Source organism: Camellia sinensis, chromosome 1 (assembly GCF_055761805.1).
Source record: "Camellia sinensis isolate YWXY chromosome 1, ASM5576180v1, whole genome shotgun sequence".
Taxonomy (NCBI): Eukaryota; Viridiplantae; Streptophyta; class Magnoliopsida; order Ericales; family Theaceae; genus Camellia; species Camellia sinensis.
In genome coordinates, this window is record NC_138961.1 from 158,151,778 (window position 1) to 158,166,075 (window position 14,298).

The 14,298-nt window shown below is 36.0% G+C and overlaps 1 protein-coding gene across 1 annotated transcript; it reads right to left on the reverse strand.

Annotated features, from left to right (window-relative positions):
• Positions 1 to 5,277: 5,277 nt before the first annotated feature.
• Positions 5,278 to 6,623, reverse strand: LOC114259482 (protein RSI-1). The gene is made up of 3 exons (XM_028199497.2): positions 6,428 to 6,623; positions 6,289 to 6,313; positions 5,278 to 5,695 (listed from the first exon to the last, which is right to left on the reverse strand). The coding sequence occupies exons 1-3, from the start codon at positions 6,506 to 6,508 to the stop codon at positions 5,514 to 5,516; spliced, it is 288 nt and encodes a 95-aa protein (XP_028055298.1). The 5' UTR covers positions 6,509 to 6,623; the 3' UTR covers positions 5,278 to 5,513.
• Positions 6,624 to 14,298: the final 7,675 nt, after the last annotated feature.

A 14,298-nucleotide genomic window follows, 5' to 3' on the forward strand; every position in this document is an offset into this window, starting at 1 on the left:
TTACAAACATAAATGTAGAAAATATGTAGACAAAAAGAAGGACGAAAATTGAATGAATGAACAAATGGAGAACTATCTATTTATAGAAGCATTGGTGGCTGTTTGGGACAGAATTGAACAGGCATGGAACCTGTTCGAATTGGAGGGAAAAGCTGGAAAAATGCATTGGACCAAACTGCCAACATTCAAAAATGTTGGGGTCATTTCAGAATTTAATTTAGAAAAAATAACATTCAAATATTGCACTGGGCTGGACTACACAGGCCCAACCCAACCTCACACCTTGCACCCGCGCCCAGGCCCTGTCCGGGCGGGCAGCAGCGCGTGCTCGCATGTGGTAGTTTTTGGGTCCAATGGGTCGCCCACTTTACCCATAACTTTTTCCTCCACAAAACTTGGGTGCCCCTTGAGGCCCTTCCCAAGATGCAAACTCAAGACTTATAAATCCATACCATGTTTGTCCACCCAAGCAATGTGGAACAAGAGTTTCTTACTCCCTTATGGAAACCTCACCAAAACACCATTTCCACGAAGCTCACTTTGGCATTGACTTCTCATTCATCTAATAATGCTTTTGAGCAACCAAATATACAGCGTGAATCATCACGCGACAAAGAACGCGTTGCCACATAGACCCATCAACTTTGGCATATGGGTCCCACTTTAAAATTAGATCAAAGTTTAGGAAAAAATCTATTTTTTCTCCAAACCATTTCCAACAGGCCTGTCTCCTATCCAGTTTCAGATTGGACTGTACTGTTGGGTCTCCATGGACTGACCACGAGCCCACATTGATAATTCGAACAATTCAATGTGTAAAACTCGCCGAGTACTTTATTCTTATAAAAATCACGTTGATCAGATATCGATTACTACTTTGATCAGATAACATTTCTGTTAAATTTTATTTTTTTCAAAATCATATTGAACGCTGACAGAAATGTGATCTGATCAGGTAGCTATCAATATTCAATCAATGTGATTTTTTACAAGTATAAATACTCAACGGACCCTATACATTAACGATTCAGATCATCGATACGGATTTTGTAATAGGCCTACAGGCACATCAGTATGATCTAGTATGATTATGGACTGGATACAAGTCACATTCAATTTTTTAATCTGTCACTGTAACATCATCAACAGCTTCACGATCTACTTCTCCTCCAGCTGCTTGCTTTGATTACAATGTCTGTTTAGGTTGAGAGAAACAATTCAATATCTCTCTAATGCTTCTTTGATGGGCCAAAGGCACACATTCTTAGCCTCAAATGAGCACTGAAATGATCTTTTAAAAGTGTGTTCACATCTTAAATTTTTGGAACAGATTTGTGAATGAAATAATAATAATAATAATCTCTACGTCAATTACTAATTTCTCCTTGTTTTTATTTTATTTTATTTATATTCACTTCATAAATTCTTTTTCAAATTTAAAATTTAAACATAACATAAAGGCATTAAATTGGACTTAAGCCATCATATTAGAGTAAGTGCCCTCTTCTTGTTATCCATGGAATTTTCCTATTTTTCATTTGGGATGTGGGGTTGACTTTTTGACTTTTTAACTATTTTCGTTTCGGGCTAAAAGTCTTGTTTGGGATGTGTTTTTTAACTTTTTTAACTTTTGTGAAAGAAAAAATAAAATGATTATGGTTTGAATGTGATATTTTTTAACTTGAAACTAAAAAATCTATTTTATCTTTTTGTAACTATTTTAACTCCAACCCACTGAACCCAACTTTCCAAACGAGTGGCGACTTTGTTTGATTTTAGCTTATTACAAAAAAAGAAAAGAAAAGAAAGACTAATGTTGACAAATGCGGAGGGACACTTGATAAGATGCAATAAATGATAATTAATGTTATTATTTAATGAGTCTTACTAATAAAATTGAAAAATGCTAGGGATACTAATAATCTTACTAACAATCTTATTAACACACTCACAAGTTGATGTGGGTTTCATACCAAGTGATGGTTGATCTTATTAAAACTTGTGAATGTGTTAGTAAGATTGTTAGTACGTAAGTATCCCTATCATTGTTGAATAAAATTTTAGTAATAACATTGAATGTTACAAATGATGTCATTAAAATATGTCAATAATATTGTAAATGACTAAAATAACTTAACTTGACTTTCCATTTAATCTAATAAAATGAAAATAAAAAGCGAACGCCACCTTATAACTTGACTCCTCATCTAATTTTAAAAGGACATGCTTATTAATTTTGGATGAAAAATGATGTATCATTTTATTTTTGCCCTTGTTTTTTAATGATGAATCAATTATGTTGACTTATTTTTTAGAAAAAATAATTATTATTTGAAATATTTCTATTTTAATATTATGCCTAGCATGAGTTATAATTTAAAACACATTATATATCCTGTGTTCTAAAAATAAAATAAAAAAATCAAACATTGATTTCATTGAAGTGTAAAAAAAAAAAAAAAAATCACAAAGTAATATATATGTATTAATCTTGTAACAAATAGTTAAGGTTAAAATAGCCATTAAAAAAGTTATGTAAATATTATAATTAGTATTAAAAATTATAAAAATAAATAATAATTTTTTAGTTCTTTAACCCATTTCAATAAAGTTAACTGCACTTATTACAAATGCAAGACCCATTATTTTAGCATGAACCTCAAAAAAATACATACATGTGAACAGGATCCATTCTGTGTTAGAAACACACACACGGTGTGCAATGGAAATTTTACATGACATACATGTAATGAAGAGAATCAAAGTATAAAAAATGATAGGCGCATTTGTTATTCAATTTTATCTTTTTTGTATTTCGTACTTAAAAAAAAATTGTTTTTTGATATTTTAAAAAAAACTTTGTAGGTCTTTCTAATTTAGAAGGATATAAAAGTAAAAACAAAAAATTGAAGAAAAAAAAAAAGAAAGTATACTAAAGATAAAATAAAAAAAATTTAAATCCCACCTAAACTTTCCCAATAACAAAAGGCGAATGTTAGAGGAACCTGGTTTAGTGTAATATGTAAATTATTAGATAGAAAATTAGGCATACATATTATTTTTCATAACAAAAATGGCCAAGTTCTCCCCAAGAAGGGGAAGCAACTAGACCGTCCGATTTGCTATATAGGGCCCACCATTGTTCGCATCTTGATGATTTAACTATTTATTTTGTAAAAGTTTTGAAGCAGATTATTCATGCTAAAAATTAAATTAATCGAAACTCATTTATTTGGAAAAAAATAGACAAACTATTTTCAAAATCATACTGTCCTTTAATTAATTTTCAAACAAATATAATCTAATCAAATAACTTTTGATATCATATCAACTTAATTTTTGATAAAAATAATCAGTTCAATGAGTTTTACAAGTTTACCGCTCAAACTATCAAAATAATAGCATTTTGCTTAAAGTATAGAGTGACATGCACAAATATATCATTCTAAATACAACTTTTTAGTTAAGTTAAAATAGTCAAAAAGTTAATTAAAATATCCGAGTTCCTAAACGAGCCCAAAATGCTACCACCTCAGCTGATTCAAGAGACAGAAGTGCTTGCTGAGGAATGCGCCAATATAACTGGAAACAATGATATTCACAATTTATTTTAAAAAATTTCACATATTTTTTCTCAATAAAAAAAATCAGTATAATTATGCTAATTTTGTAGGGCTTACTTTATTTTTATTTTTTTCCAAATCTTAGAAGTTAGTGTAATTTATCTTTTCTCCTTATTTATTTATTATTTTCCCCATATTTTCTTGTAGTAAATATAAGATCCAAACATATCATTAGAGTTATGCTATGGAACACTTTTTGTCTCTCAAAGGAAAGAAAATATTTGTGATGCTACTTGACACAATCGTAATTAAATAAAAGAGTAATGCTTTGGTCACCCACTTTTCAGATTGAGATTCTCTTCAATGGCAAATTTCCATTATATCATTCAATAATTGTGAAAAAAATCCCATCAATAATTGTAATATTTTTTTCCTAATTTAAAATAATAATAAATTACATAACTATTTTAGAATTATTAAATAATTATAGTTATATAATGAAAATAATTTAGGGATATTTACCAATAATTCCCATCTCACAAATAAGTACTCCAATTAGTCCTAAATTTTTTCTATTGATCTGTAAGTGCTAATTAATAAATACATATTTAAGACTCTAGTTCATTTTAAAATGTGATGGTTGTAACAAATTTTGTGTGTGTAAAAATATAGATTTGATTTCTCTTAAATTGTTATCTCAGTATGAGCGTTTAGACTTAGTAGACCCAATTTTGAGATCGATTTCGGTTATTCAAATCGTTCACTTTTTAGGATTCGTTTAATAGAATATTCATGCAAAAAATTAAGTTGATTGGACATCGATAATTATATGTTTGAATCATATTTGTTTTACAAAAATAGATAAAAAATATAATTTTAAAAATAGTCATTCATTTTTTGTAATACAAATTCGATCCAAATATATAACTATTGATATTCGATCATCTTGATTTTTTACATGAATATTCTACTCAACATATTCTACAAAGTGAATGACGAAATCGGTCTCAAAATAAACTTATTAAATCCAATACTCTCTCAAATTGAAATAATCAATTTAAAAGAAGCCAAACCTAATATAGGGCCAGTTTTCTAACTTGCTAAGCAATAAATGGGGTGAAGCCCACATTAATTACCAACTATTATGGTTGCTTTAGTAAATGATAAATGGAGCTTCATCACAAAACAAATTAAAAGTTAACACTCATCATTTTATATCATCGTGGATAAAATTATGGGAGATTTTATTAGGGTCTCAAAAAATTTTCAATTTTTAAATTTGGCCAATCAATCTTTCTCACATTCTATGTAAAATGCTATATATAATCTTATATCTTATTATATGTTTTTTTTACTCTAAGATATAAGTGAGTAGGTCCCATATTACATTTATGAATGTGAACCCTATGTCTAAGAATGAAAAAAAAAACAAAATAAAATATGAAAAATAAAATTATGTATAACATTGCTCAAATGAAAAAGACTTCAATAAATTTATTTTTATTGTAAATAATATACAAGTCGTCATAACTTTTAGTTAAAACTATCTTAAAAAAAAACGCTTCAAATTTTTTTCCCTTGCAATTTACTTTGGTCTCACTACATATCCTTCAATGATTTATTCAAAGTCATTATTAATTTGTGCAGTGTTTGTGGAAAATACTACATTGAATAAATTTGCATTTAAGAAATACATATATACCAAAACATTCCATAGGAAACTTGCAAGATTTTCAATACTATAATTTTGAATGAAAGCAAAAGTGAATACAACCTTGGCAGAAATGAAATTGCTACCATTAAGCCAAAATGCCCATGGCCAAAATTCATACTAACGATATTAAAATTTTTTATCTAAGTAACAAGAAGAAACATATAGAGAGACTGACATAGGCTAAAAAATTAAAATTAAAATAATAATAATAATAAATCTAGAGTAAATACAGATATTTAAGGGCATTTGGGACCGCCTTGTTTGGTCTTCCAGTTGTTGTAGCAAGGGCATGTTTGTTTGTTGCCATAAGTCCCCGGCGGCACACACAGGCATTTGGAGCAGCACTTGAGGCAGAAGAACATGCACGGCTTCTTGTGCGATGTCGCCGAGCACCTGTATGTGCATCTTGGCTTGCAATCTGTGCAGTTTATATAATACTTTAGGCATGAAAACTTAACCTCCATTTTTGTCATTAATTGAACTTGATTTATCAATTGCATTACATCCTTTATTATAATTAGGATCCGATCCGAGTATTAAAATTTTCATAACAATTCAGTGGGGTTCAAGTCAACAAATCACTTTGTTGTGAGAATCAAAATGAAAATTGTGTAATTTATTTTTAAATTCCAAAATTGTTAAGGAATAATTTTGTAATTTTGAATCTAATGAAAGTTTTTCACTTGGCATCTTTTATTTTTTATTTAACATAAATGTAAGGAAAATGTTATAAATCCGTATAATCTATCAAATTTTCCAACCAAACACACCATAAATGTAATAGATTGAAATTATTGAATTAACTTAATTTTGTATGTAAATGACAGACACGAGGGATCTTATAAAATGAGTAATTCAGATTATCAAATGAGACTTGTGGTAGATCTCACAAACTCTGATAATACTTTTTAGTTCAGATTTTGGATCGGAGGAAACGAGGACCGAAAAGATAGCGTAAAGAACAGATGTATTAATATGCATACACATCGCATAGGTCCGAAATGAATGTACCTGCTGGACGGAGTCTATTATAGCCCTGTTGGAACAATAAAAACAACAAAGAAAAAAGATCAGTCAGACCATGTACACGAAATAAGAAGAGCTTTTCTTTTATATAGGATTTGAAGTTGTACAATTAAAATATTATTACCTCAGCCACATTGGAGAATGTAATCAAAAGAAGAAGCAGCGAAACAAGCATGAAGAGAGTGTTGTACTGATGTCTTGCCATCTCTCTCTCTCTCTCACTCTCTATCTGTCTGTCTCTCTTTGTGTGAATAAATATACTCACTGATCAGTAAATTAAGCTAGATCTAATAATTAATTGACAAAGCACACAATGAGTGAATGAGAATGGAATTTGAAGAGGTATTTATAGGGGAAGAAATGTGATGCGAAGTTAGAGGCGGGAATTTGGGAGGGCCCAATGAACATAAAAGTCAATTTGATATGATTTGATTCACATGCATTTTAAACTGCTCATCACGAAAAAAAATTGGGTATGCGTTATATGCGCCGTGTTTGTTGTGTCCTTTTTGCTCTAATTTCTTGAACTTTTTATAATCTCATTACATGTACATGTGTCCCTTCTTCATTTTTTTTTTGGTAAGGTGATTATATTTAGTTATTGTAGTTTCCTTTGGCAATAGATAATGTAGTTGAAAAATTATTTAAAAAAAAAAAAAAAGTTAAAAAGTCAGGTCAAAATATTAAATATTGTTTTTTATTCTATTTACTTTTTGTATGTTTTTTTTAGTAGAAAGTCAAAAAGTCATCAATTTAATTTTTTTTATTTTATATGTTTCATATTTTAGTCAAAAAAATTACTTTCCAAGCAAACATGCAAAATCTATTAGGTCACATATGTTACATCAGTCTCACATAATAATATTATTAGTCGGTGCTCTTTTTTTTTTTTTGACAAAAAAAAAAAAAAGATTCAATAATATAATTAGTACTCCATTCGTCCCATTTTGTTAATCTTTTGAAATTTTTAACTGTTTTAGGTGACAAACAATTATTATATTTAAATTCAAACTTTAAAATATTTATTTCAAGAATGTCTTTTTGTTTTTTAGCTTTTAACATATTTATAACCACTTTATGAGAGAGAGCTTTAAAAATTAAACAATTTTTTCTTTGTTTTTTTAAATAAGACTAAACTTTTGAGATATTCCAAATTAAAATAAGATGGACATATTAGTTGTATAAAGGTGTTGGCCATATATTTTGTATTAACCAATCACAACCTAATACTTGATCCATCAAGGGTAATTTGGAGAATTAGCAAGGATTTCCAATCATCGAAGGACATGTGACAAGTTATATCAATAGTAAAGGATCTACGAAGTACTGAAATAATCGAAAGAAGCAAGGTGACATGGCTAAATAGTTCTTGGATGTTTAAATTCAAATTAAGGAGGGAAATCCAACTGCAAGAAGTGACTTAGTAGAGGCAAACTGCTTGGAGCCATATTTGATGTTTGTGGAGGTTACTTCCACAGTTTCCAGTTACTTCAATGGTTGTCAACAGAGCATATAAATAGAGGAGTGAGAGGACCCAGAACCAGATCCAAAAAATCAGTCTATTTTACCTTACATTTTTCGGTTCTTTACTTTCCGATTATTTACTTTCCAGTTCTTTACCTTCTAGTCCATTACTTTTCTGCATTGAATTTCAATTTCTTAAGAGTAGTTCTAAGTTAGTCTGTTTATTGCTGTAATCCCCTTTCGGAGTTATGAAAGTGCGAAGGTACAATTGTAAACGCTTGTTTACTTAATGAAATTTATTTTTTGACACTGTTCTCTCCCTCCTTCTTTTACTATTGAGATTAGTTCTTCTAAATTTTCTCCTAAAAATAAGTCACTAGTAAAAATCCTCTTTATTAAGACTAAAAGAATTTCGAAGCAATTGTCTGATTAATTGGTTGGCATTTATTATTTCTCTAAGAACTTATTGATCCTTATTGATAATCTCAAATTACATTTTTAACCTTCGAAAGTAGAAAAAATCAACAAAATGACAACATCAAATGTGGTGACTCAAAATTATTTATAATCAAGTGTCTGGTTTGGTTAAAGAAATATACTATATTTTGTTTCTTTGGATGTGAGTGTACTTTTCTCAAGATTAGATTTGAATTTGAAAGAATTTAAGGGTATGTGAGGCTCATTACAGATTGCATTTTGATAATTCGAATTGTTCATTTTGTAAGACATTATATGCATATCAAGTAAAAAAAATTAATTCGATATGATAATCATAACTTTTTCATTATTGTGGGGATATATTTTCTGAGTACCAACACGTAGCATGGTGACACCGACGTGTCAGCCGAGGTGCCACGTATCGTTGTAGTTACGCCGAGGTAATCTCGGAGTTGCCGAGGTTACCTCCGAAGATATCGGAATCCGAGATAAGCGGATAAGGGACAAGAGTCCTAGGACAAAGAGGAGACTTAGTCAAGATAAGGATAAAGCTCTTAGGGAGTTTATGTTTATCTCTTGAGGAATCCAAAGTAAGCACTGAATTGGAGTTCATAGAAGTCATGCTTCTAGTGGGACTTGGATTGAGTAAACTATAAAAGAGAGGCACCCCCGTGGGTCTAAGGTACGCAATTTATGTTTTGAGCATTAAGTTTAGCACTTGATTATCTTTGAGAGAAATATTGACTTGATCGTTGGAGTGCCCCCGGGTAGAAGAACCACCGCCGGAGCCTTTTTTTTCTGTTACAGGTTAGCTGAAGCCATCTATTCTGCCAGTGCTCTCCAGTTGATTACTAAGCGGGCAGTGTGGTCAAATTTTTACCCACACAATTTGGTGCCGTCTGTGGGAATCTTAGAAGAATAGATGGCCAGTGATAGACAGAGGGAAAACATTGGGGGCGACACTCCTGCTAGGAGTGGCAGACCAATCGATCTTGACGTTGAAGAAGATAACCACAGTACAGAAAATCATGACCAGGGTCACAGAGAGAAAGACGTCGGCCAGGAGGGCGGTACTTCGAAGCGAACAGACCAAAGCAAGTATTATAACGGAGATAACCTTCAGGTATAGAGGGATAGGTGCCTACGGAGAGATGAGGAAGTAAAAGACTTGGCAAACAAGTTGGCAGACCTACAGTCAGTGGTCAACTTCCTGATGCAAAACAATGTTATATAGCCACCATACCAGCTGCAAGATACGCCGATGCCGGCAATTAACATCCAGAAGGGAGGAAGGAAAGCAATCCCTGAAGCCCCTCAGCACATCAGGAGTGGAAGGCACTCACCCCGACCTTCCAGGAAAGACGGACAAGAGGAGCCAAGGCAAGAAGAGTCCCGAAGGACACATCGAATGAAGGATCCAGGGCCCAAAGAACATCGGCATGTTCAAGGGCAGGCACTCTGCTTTGACACAACCCATGGAGAAAGATTGAAACGGGCCCACCACGAGGCCGAAAGTAGTGTGCCAAAAAGATTGAAGTCCAGAGATAGCCGAGCTCCAGGTAGGAGTAAGGAAGACTTGAGGGATTACCTCAAAAGGAGGCAGCAGAATGTTGAAGTCGAGGTGACATCCCCAGTTAAGCCGAGAACACCGTTCTCGGTGGAACTGGACAAATTTGAAGCACCAAAAAGATTCAGTATGTCAAGGTTCCAAATTTATGATGGTAAGTCAGATCCCAACTTTCATGTTGGACTGTACCTGAACTCAATGGCATTATATAGTGGGAACGAGCCGTTACTCTACAAAGTATTTCCCTTATCCTTTAGGGAAATTGCATCTGATTGGTTCCATAAACTACCAAAGGGAAGCGTAAAGACATGGGAAGGCCTGGCCGATATGTTTGTGGCCAGGTTTGTAACAAACAAACTACAGCCCTTAAGGGTCGACGCCGTGATGGCTTTAAGAATCACCAAGGAAGAAGGCCTTAGGGCCTACGCGAAGAGGTACTACGAGGTGTTCAATCGAATACCCGAATGCAACCAAGAAGTGGCGGTTGTGTCTTTCAAGAACGGCCTAAAAGATGACTGCCCACTACGGAAGTCTTTGGCAAAAACATTGCCAAAAAGCATGGAGGAACTCATGGCAAGAATCGAGAAGTACGCCAGAGCCGAGGAAGATACGTCAGGAAACAAAGAGATGAAGCAGGAGAAGGGAAACGGCTCGCCGAAGCGAGGCCGAGGTAACAACGGACCAACCAAACAAGAAACAGAATTGAAGGGTAAACAGGCAGTGACGACGGTGTTCCGAATCCCTATCCATAAGGTCTTGGATCAAATACGAAACCAACCCTATTTCAGAACTCCAGCAAGAGCACCAAGGGAATTCATGGGAAGAAACGTTGGTAGGCGTTGTGCTTACCACAATGAAGAAGGGCACCCAACTCAGGGTTGCAGAGCCCTAAAATCACACTTAAAAGATTTGGTAAGGCAAGGCCATCTAAGGAACCTTATTGATGAGGCCAGGACAAGAGAGGAACATGCGAGATTGCCTCAAGCACCAGTAGCACCGCCTCTCCCAGCACAGCAACCACAGGCAGGAGGACCACAGGTAGGGGTGCAACTCGGGCGGGCTCAACCCGAGCAACCCGAGCCCAGCCCGAGTTTTTTTAGGGCTTGGGCAACTATATCTTGTAATCTGGACGGGCTTGGGCAGATTTTTGATGCCCGAATTGCAATTCGGACCGGGCTTGGGCAGAACCAATGGCCAACCCGAGTAACCCGAACCCGAATTCAATTTAATATATTATATAAATTATATAATATATAATATATAATATATATATAATTTAATAAATTATGTAATATATATAAATTAAATAAAAGAGTTAGTCTTAATTTTTATTTATTTATTTTTTTTTGGTTAGTCTTCTATTAAGTAAAAGAGTTAGTCTTAATTTTTATTTTTTATTTTTTTTTGGTTAGTTTTCTACCATTAGATTAGCATCTTTTATGTCTACCCTTAGATCTACCTACAGGTTTTTGAACTCGGGCAATTCGGGTAATTCGGGCAACCCAAGTTCAAAATACAAAGCTTGGGCCGGGCTTGGGCAACAATGTTCGGGTTCATGGTCGGGCTTGGGCGGGCTTGGGCAGTGCCAAATACAATTCGGGTCGGGCTTGGGCAGACCCCCAACCCGACCGAACCCGCCCGAGTTGCACCCCTAACCACAGGTGGTTAATGTAATCCACTCAAAGGTGAACGAAAGCGACATACGGGGAGAAACCAAAAAGTAAAACACCTGCAGCACGTGAACCAGGTCGGATACAAAAGACCTCGGCCTGAAGAATGCCAAGGACCGATGATAACTTTCACTGAAGCCGACCTAGAGTTGGTCCAACATCCGCATAATGATGCCTTGGTAGTATCCCTCTAGGTTGGGGAATGCCAAGTGAAACGCATCCTGATAGATCAAGGCAGCTCTTGTGACATCATGTACGTTAGATGTTACAAGGAGCTGGGCCTTCACCCTGACGACTTGGAACAATCCAGCAACCCTATGGTCGGCTTCAATGGAACGCCGACATGGCCATTGGGCGCAGCAAGCGTGGAAGTACAAACTGGTACTAAAAAGTTCAAGACAGAATTCATGGTGATTGACACACCCTCACCATATAACATCATCTTGGGAAGACCATGGTTGCATGCAATGGGGGCAGTTCCCTCAACACTGCATCAACTACTACGGTTCCCAACAGAGCATGGGATTGAAGAAGTAAGAGGAGATCAACTACAGGCAAAAACTTGCTTCATGGCAGCAATGAAGACCACTTGCAGCATTCGAAAGCCAAAAGAGGCAGAGATTGAAGACGAGGACATGGAGGTCCTAGAAGATGTCGGCAAGGAGCCGATCGAAAAAAGTGAAGAGACACTAAAGAAAATCCTTGTCCAGGAGGGTGACGAAGAACGCTTCTTTCTTCTCGGCTCAGGCTTAGCCGAAGAAGAGGAAAGAGAACTAGAAGATTTTTTAAGAGCCAACATTGAGGTGTTCGCCTGGACACCTTACGAGATGCCTGGAATTGACCCCGAGGTCACTTGCCACAGATTGGATGTCGACAGGTCAGCAAAACCTGTGATTCAACGAGCCAAAAGACCAACTTTGATGCACGTCGAAGCAGTAGAAGAAGAAGTAGATAGACTTCTGGAGGCCAGGGCCATCCGAGAAGTTCACTACCCAACTTGGCTATCCAACACAGTAGTGGTGAAGAAGAAGAACGGCAAATTGAGGGTTTGTGTAGACTTTACTAGCCTCAACAAAGCCTGCCCCAAAGACAGCTTTCCTCTGCCCAAGATTGACCAGCTAGTAGATACAACTTCAGGGCATGAAAGGATGAGTTTTTTGGATGCATACAGAGGGTACCACCAGATTGCCATGTACCCTCCAGACGAGGAGAAAACCGCGTTCATCACCTCTAAAGGACTATACTGTTACAAGGTAATGCCTTTTGGGTTAAAAAACGCAGGAGCAACTTACCAAAGGTTAGTAACAAAAATGTTCAAACACCTGATTGGTAAAACGGTAGAAGTCTACATCGATGACATGGTCGTGAAGACCAAGGAATCTAAGGGTCATCTTGCCGACCTAAAAGAGGTCTTTGATATACTCAAAACATATCGGCTACGACTCAACGTGTCAAAGTGCGCGTTTGGAGTTGGATCAGGTAAGTTTTTAGGGTATCTGGTAACGAGAAAAGGCATTGAGGCCAGCCCAGACCAAATCAAGGCCATTCTAGAGCTGCAGAGTCCGATGTCGGCAAAACAGGTTCAGATGCTTACCGGAAGGGCCGCAGCCCTAAACAGATTCATCAGCAGAAGCTCAGATAAATGCCGACCCTTCTTCAACTTGGTGAAAAAAGCCACAGACTTTCTGTGGACAGAAGAATGCGAAGCCGCTTTAACCGACCTAAAGAAGTACTTGACCACGACTCCGGTTCTTTCCAATCCAGAACCAAGGGAAGAACTATATTTGTACTTGGTAGTTTCAGAACACGCCGTTAGTACAGTACTAATCCGAGAAGAAAAAGGGGAGCAAAAGGCTGTTTACTATGTAAGCAAAACTCTGGCCAGCACAGAAACAAGGTATCTACCACTGGAGAAATTAATGCTAGCCTTAGTAATGGCTTCAAAGAAGCTGAACCATTATTTTCAGGCACATAAAATTGTGGTCTTAACAGAGCATCCATTGAAGTCCTTATTACAGCAAGGAGACTTAACATGAAAGATAGCAAGATGGGCCGTAGCCCTAGGTCAGTATGATCTGGAGTTCAGGCCGAGAACAGTGATTAAAGGCCAAGTTTTGGCCGACTTCGTGGCAGAATTCACCCCCGAAACCACCGAACATCGGGCTCCGTTGAGCCAGGATGAGCATTGTCCGAGCAAGCAAGGAGAATCTCAGCCAAAGACCAAAGAGCAAAGGAAGGAAAAACTCAGACCTTGCAGCATCTATATCGGCGACTCATTCAGACTGTTTGTCGATGGAAGTTCAAACCGACAAGGCGCAGGGGCAGGAGTACTGCTGATATCTCCAGATGGAGAAATAATAGAACAGTCCATCCGTTTGGGGTTCAAGGCCTCAAACAATGAAGCGGAATACGAAGCATTAATTGCAGGGCTAAAACTGGTAGCAGCAGCAGAAGCAGATGAGGTAATAGTTTTTTGTGATTCACAACTTATTGTTAACCAGTCCACAGGTGAATTTGCAGCTAGGGATGAAAGGATGTCGGCATATGCAAAAGAGGTCATCAGATTAGCAGCCCTATTTCAGAACTGTTAACTACTCCAAGTTAGCCGAGATGACAACACTCACGCCGACTCGTTGGCTAACCTGGCAAGTTCAATACAGACTGGAAAAACAAGGACAATTATGATCGACTATATGTCGGGCCCGAGCATAGAAAAAGAGAACACAAAGCAGCAAGCAATGTGTGTGGAGATGGGGTCAAGCTGGATGGATGCAATTGTTGCATTCCTGAAAAAAGGAAAGCTTCCAGAAGATTGTAAGGAGGCACACAAAGTCAGGCTGAAATCGGCAAGATTCT

Bases quoted from the DNA above. Each gene is read 5' to 3' on its own strand.
- LOC114259482 (XM_028199497.2), bottom strand. From the start codon at position 6,508: ATGGCAAGACATCAGTACAACACTCTCTTCATGCTTGTTTCGCTGCTT. The intron at 6,314-6,427 runs GTAATAATATTT...TTGTTCCAACAG, and splicing joins CATTCTCCAATGTGGCTGAG to GGCTATAATAGACTCCGTCC. The intron at 5,696-6,288 runs GTACATTCATTT...TAAACTGCACAG, and splicing joins TAATAGACTCCGTCCAGCAG to ATTGCAAGCCAAGATGCACA.